At 58.7% G+C, this 6157-nt stretch overlaps 1 protein-coding gene across 2 annotated transcripts in view; it reads right to left on the bottom strand.

Moving 5' to 3' along the window:
* The window catches only part of AXL (AXL receptor tyrosine kinase), an 18920-nt gene extending 16289 nt beyond the window's left edge, over positions 1–2631 (bottom strand). For both annotated transcript variants that reach the window (XM_051989241.1, XM_051989242.1), the window contains exons 1-3: positions 2367–2631; positions 707–920; positions 1–94 (exon numbers count right to left, since the gene is read on the bottom strand). The exon at positions 1–94 is cut by the window's left edge and continues 7 nt beyond it. In XM_051989241.1, coding sequence (XP_051845201.1) covers positions 1–94; positions 707–920; positions 2367–2448 — 390 coding nt within the window. In that variant the 5' untranslated portion in view covers positions 2449–2631. The remainder of the gene's footprint in view (positions 95–706; positions 921–2366) is intronic.
* Positions 2632–6157: the final 3526 nt, after the last annotated feature.

Below are 6157 nucleotides of genomic sequence, written 5' to 3'. Positions count from 1 at the left end.
CCCCACATAGGCCGGGGGGGACAGGAAGGTCTCCCCCTCCACAGTCACAGAGCACTGGTACCTCCCCGCGTCTGAGAGCTGCAGGGCTGAGATCCTAGGGAGACAGGGCAGGCACCCAGGCAGGGGAAAGGGGACAGGGATCAGGGGGCTGGGCTAGAGTCAGGGGCAGGGGGACAGGACAGAAGCCAGAGTCAGGCCTGGACAGAGACCCGGGCAAGGACGCAGGTGGGATTCTGGGCCGGGGAGGGGTGGAGATGCTAGACCCCAGTGAAGCAGGGGTTCGGGTAGGAAGCTGGGGCTGTTGGTCAGTCGTTTTTCAGTCTCGTCCCACTCTTCGCGACCACGTTTAGGATTTTCTGGACAAAGATACCGGAGTGGTCGGCTGTTTCCTTCTCCAGCTCATTTGACAGATGAGGAAACTGAGGCAGACCGGTTAAATGACCGGGATCACACAGCTAGGAAGTGTCTGAGGCAGATTTAAACTCAGGAAGTTCCCAGGGCTATTAGCAAAGTGACCCAGGGCAGACAGTCCAGGGCAATCTAGTGGCTCCAACATCTCATTAAACACTAAGCATCAGGCACAAAAACAGAGACCGTTCCTGCCCTCAAGGAGCTTCCCTTTTCCTTAGGCTCGTGGGGAAAGGGTCAGGGTTAAGGGCAGGGGAGAGGTTAGACTTGGAGAGGGGGGCGGGGGTCCCAGCTGTACCTGAGCTGGCTGACCACCTTCCAGTCATCTTGGTCTTCTTCCCCCAGGGGCACCTGGGTCTGGGTGCTGTCGGCGAGCTCTAAGACCTGCCCGTCCCGGAGCCAGCTCACCTCCGGAGCCTCCCCGGCCACTCGGACCTCGCAACGCAGCACGGCCACTCGCCCCCGGGCCCCCGTCACGTTCCCGGGCCCCGTCACAAATGGGTCCCAGACGCCTGTGCAGGGACACACCGGGAGGGAGACACGTGGTGGACGCCAGCCGGGGGAGACAGGGAGATCCGGCAGGAAAAAGTGGGGTTTTGGGGGGCTCTGGGGTGTGTGGGCAGCCGGCTGGAGAGGAGGGGGCGGGCAGGGAGGAGGCAAGGAGGGCAGAGGAGAAGGTGGGGAGGGGGCAGAGGGCCTCATGGCCTGAGGGAGCACGGAGGGGGAACCAGAGGGAGTATCCTTCAAGCAGCCTCTGACAGCAGTGGGCGCGCAGTGGTGGGGGGAGCACAGGGGAGGGAAGAGGAGTCTTCCATGGGAGCTAGGGCAGTCCCAGGGGGCCCCAGAGTCCAGAACGCCAAAGGGAAGGAGCCCCACGCCCTGGGGTAGCGTCCCACACCCTCCGCCAGACCCATCTCCCATCATGAGGGCCCGGCGTGGATCCACTTCCTCAGAGCCAGGCTGGAGGATGAGAGCCAGGGAGGGACCCCCGGAGGGAGAGGGGACAGGGACAGAGAGACAGGAGGGAAGGATCCGAACAACAGGGATGGGCAGAGAGACAGAAGGAGGGAGAGGGAGGGAGAAGGAGGAAAACAGAGGTGGAGGCGGAAGGAGGCAGAGATGGTTACAAAATGGAGAGACTTGGAAGGAGAGGGGGGAAAGGGATGCGGCCAGAGACCCAGAGCAGAGGCGGAGGCAGACCCAGACACCCGACAGGTTCCCCTCTTCCCCGAGTCCACCTTCCCAGCACTCTTAGCCCCTCACCCGCCCGCTGGGATTTCCTAAGGGGGATTCCCCCTCGGTACACAGCTCCTCTTCCTCCTGGACCCGACCCAGAGCAGAGGGGGAAAGGGGGGGGGATCTGATCCCTGCCTGACGCCAACTGAGTCACAGGCCCTAACGGTAACGGAAACCAGCATCTCCTTGAGCACTGAAGCCCCTGCTGACCAGGAGTCAGGCCCGGGACCTCCAGCCATCCCAGCCCCTCCCTGGGCTTACTTCTAATTTCTCACTAATTCTGGCCCCTCCCCACCCCGTTCTCCCTCACCGCCTCCCCCAGGATTCCTGGTTTCTTGATTCCCCCAGGCCGGTCTCTCTGTTTCTCATCCCAGGTTCTTCCTCCTCCTCCCCACCCCCCTCCTACTTTCTGGGGTACTAGTCTCCCCCCTCTGTCAGCCCCCCAGTCCCTTCCCCTATTTCTGGATCCCAGGCCCGTTCCAGGTATGTGTGTGAGAACCGGGCCTGGCGCTGCCCCCAACTCTCACAACTAACTTTCCCTCGGTGGGTGGTCCGAGCCAGAGACCCCAGGGTGGGCAGAGCACGGCGAGGGGGAGGCGGGGGAGGCCACGGCCGCGGTCTGGGCACCTGTGTCGGCCGGGGGGGGCGGGGGGCACCTCTAGGCCTCAGACCGAGGGAGCTCCAGGGTATCCATCCTCCCCTCATCCCCTGGACCCACTCACCTTCCTGGGCCCAACTTCCCCAGCACCACAGTGCCAGGCACCACGCCAGCCCCGAGCTGCCCATCCTGGCCGGCCCGAGCATCGGGGCCAAAACTTTCCCTTGGCTCCGGCCTCAGTCCGGCGGGGCGGAGGGGGGAGGGGGGCAGGGCCTGGGTTCTCCCCCTCCCCCCGGCTCTGGCCTTGCCTCGCTGTCTTGGCCCTTCGCACAGTGCCCACCGCTCCCTGCCCACCACCAGCCGCCGCTGCCTGCCTTCTGCCTCTGGCTCTCAGCCCGTAACTGGACTGGGCAGCCCAAACTCCTCCCGGACAAACTTTCTCTCCTCCCTCTCCTTCCCTCCCTCCCTCCCTCTCAGCACCCCGGCTGTCCCCGCCCCCGGCCCCCTCCGCCGCCGGGGCCTCCTCCTCCCTCCCCCCTTCCCGCCTCCTACCCCGCCCTCCTCCCTCTCCTCCGAGGGGGGAAGCAGCCCCAGACCCCAAAGGGTTAAGGAGAGGGGAGGGGGCTGCTCGGCCCCCTTCTTAAAGGAACAGGAACATCCACAGCTACAGCACCGCAGACTATCCGAGCAATATAGAAACTATACAGTCCTCGAGTCCTTCCTCGGCCTCTTGCAGATGTAGAAAGGGAGGAGCCGTCCCACAGCCACCACCTAGGGCGAAAGGGAGCCAGGAGAGAGGGGAGGGGCCGGGGCTGAAGCAGGGAAGGATGGGGGGCTTCTGCCGTCCCTCCCTGCTTTCTCCTCTTCCCCCCGTTGTCTGTCCCTGAAAGTGGGGTCTCGGGAGCCCGGAGCCCCCTAACTTGGGGTGCACTGGGAAGAGCCTCCTCTGGAGGGCCCAAGTTCAAATCCCAGCTGATCTCTGGCTTTGAGCACTTGACGACAGGGCCCGAGTCTCCTTATCTGTAATCCCGGGACTAGATAATCTTTCTTTTCCTGTTCCCGGAAGCCTTCTCCTCCAGGGCTACACTTCTTGCTCAGTCATCCCTCTACAGAAGGCATGGACCCATTTTAAAAGTCCAGATTCTCCCCCTCCCCAAAGTCCAGTGTTTTGCCTCCAACTCACTTTAGGCCCTTAGTCCGTCTCAGTAGCTGCCCATGGAAACTGTCGGCCCCCTTCCCCCCACAAGCCCTCTCCCCATGACTCTCAGACAAGGGCACTCTGACTCTTTACACACATCCCCCACGGCCCAGGCCCCCGCCCCCGCCCCAGGACCTCTGGGAGTCCCTCCCTTTACCCCTTGAGAAATTCAAAGGAGATGGCCCAATCCCGGGAAGGGGGAAGTGTGCGGCTATATTTGTCTATCTGTGGGTAGCTGTATGTCTGAGGTGGTTGGGTGAGAGCATGTGTGTGTGTGTGTGTATGTGAGTGTGTGTGTGTATGTGAGTGTGTGAGTGTGAGTGTGTGTGTGTGAGTGTCTGTGTGTGTGAGAGTGTGTGTATGTGCGCGCGTGTGTGTGAGTGAATGTCTATCTGTGAGTAGCTGTATGTCTGAGGTGGTTGGGTGAGAGCATGTGTGTGTGTGTGTGTGTGAGTGTGTGTGCATATGTGAGTGTGTGTGAGAGTATGTATGTCTGTGTGTGTGTGTGTCTGTGGGTGAGAGAGTGTGTGAGTGAGTGTCTCTGTGTCTGTCTGTCTGGGTATTCTGGTTTGTCCCTGACTGTATGTGTATATGTGTGTGTGTCTGAGTGTGTGTGAGTGTGAGTGTGTGTGTGTGAGTGTCTGTGTGTGTGAGTGAATGTCTGTCTGTTTGGGTGCTCTGGTTTGTCCCTGACTCTGTCCTGAGCCTCTCTCCCTCCGATAGATCACACACTCAGACACCTGGAGGCAGACAAGGTTAGGGTCCTTAAGCTGGACCCTTTTTTGCATGAGCCCTTTTCTTGCACGGGCACCTCGGGGAAGTCCCCGGACTCCCCCAGCCAGAGCCCCCAGCCCTTTCCCACCACCCCCGCTGCCCTGCCCGCCGTCTGTAACACGTCCGTGGGCCTGGGGTCTGTGGTTTGTAAGGAGCGGTTCCAGGATCTGAGGGTGGATGTCTCTGGGAGGGCAGCCTTGTTTATGCGGGATGGGGGCCGCGCCTCTGTTGTTTTTGTCTCTGACATCGGGTGAGGGAAGGGGAGACGAGGGGGCCCTTCCCAGCCCTTCCCAGCCCCCTTCACGTTCCGCCTGCTGGGGACAGCGGAGAAGCTCAGGCAATTGGTGCTCCCCGAGCCCTTGGCCCGGCCGGCTGGGCCTCCAACCAGGCTTTGCACATCTGGCGCTGATGTCAACAGCCTGGGCCAGGGGCGGTGTCGAGGTTTCCGAGGCCGGGGCTGCTCTCCACCCGGCCTCTGGGGGGGCAGAGGGAGCTGGGCAGGGGTACACACCCCTCCCCCCAAGCCGGTCACAGACTCCCAGATAGATGGATTTCAGAGCTTCAGGCCCCCAGAGGGACCAAGGACAGAGAAGCACAAACAGACAGACTCTCGCGCACACGCAGACATGCAAGGGATTAAAATACTCAGAGGCAGAAAAACATGCATGCGAGGAACCAGACATCCAGAAATTACAGACACTCTGGGAAAAAAGGAGGCGGGCTCCCGGTCTCTGGGGGGTGAAGGGACTTCCGGGGCCCTGGAACACTTTTACAGCCACCTACACAGAAAGAGACCGAGAGACAGAGACAGACAGAGAGAGAGACAGAGAGGGAGAGACAGACAGAGACAGAGAGAGAAAGAGAGAAACAGAGACAGAGAGAGATAGAGACAAACAGACAGACAGACAGAAAGAGAGTGACAAACAGAGATAGAAAGAGAGACAGAGACAGAGACAGAGAGAGATAGAAAGAGACAGACAGAAAGAGAGTGACAGACAGACAGAGATACAGAAAAACACAGAGATAGAAAGACAGAAACACAGAGATATAAAGAGAGTGCTTCTGTTTAGGACTAAACATTCTGGAAAGATAAGGGATGGGTGGAGTTCTGCTTCATCAATCGTGATACTTGAGAGGGAAATCTGGAGCCCAGAATCCCGGATAATACAATCAATTCACCAAGGTCAACAAGTATTTATTAAGAGTCCACAGAGAATGCAGTACTGTGCAATGAATAAGCCTGCCCTCAAGGAACTTATTTTCCCTAGAGGCAACTAGGGTTCAGTCACACAGCTGGGAAATGTTAAATGTCTAAGGTCAGATTTGAACTCAGGTCCTCCTGACTTCAGGGCTGGTTCTTTCTCCGCTGGATCACCGAGCTGCCCCGGGAACTTACATTAAAAAAAATGACTTTAGCCGTATATTATTTTTCGGGTACACGTCAAGATGCTCTTCAACTTTCATTTGTGTAAGTTTTTGTTTTCCACTTTTTTCCTCCCTCCTCCCACGTCCCCGTTCCCCACGCTAGCGTGCAGTCTGGTATAGATCACACGTGGACACCATTTTTAACACACTGAGATGCTTACATTGTATTGGGGGAAATGTTTGTTGATGATGATGATCAGGTAGGAGGGGCCCCACAGGGAAAGGGACATTTGTACGGCGTTCTTGCCTCACTCCCTCTCAGATGGACTTTCGAGGCGGCACCATGGGGTGGAGGAAGCCCTGGGCTGGGAGCCAGGACAGCTGGGTTAGAGCAGAGGCTGTGAGGTGCAGGGGAAAGAACACTGTTCGGTGTCAGGCGACCTAGTTTCCAAAGACAATTCTGCTACTTTTCCTACGTGGTAGGTCATTTCTCTGAGCCTCAGTTTACCCTTTTGTAAAACAGATGTACCAGATTTCTAAGTGTCTTCCCTTCTCTTATAATAAGGCTAAGGTGCTGT

Source organism: Antechinus flavipes, chromosome 3 (assembly GCF_016432865.1).
Source record: "Antechinus flavipes isolate AdamAnt ecotype Samford, QLD, Australia chromosome 3, AdamAnt_v2, whole genome shotgun sequence".
Lineage (NCBI taxonomy): Eukaryota > Metazoa > Chordata > Mammalia > Dasyuromorphia > Dasyuridae > Antechinus > Antechinus flavipes.
This window is presented reverse-complemented; position numbering and strand designations above follow the sequence as displayed.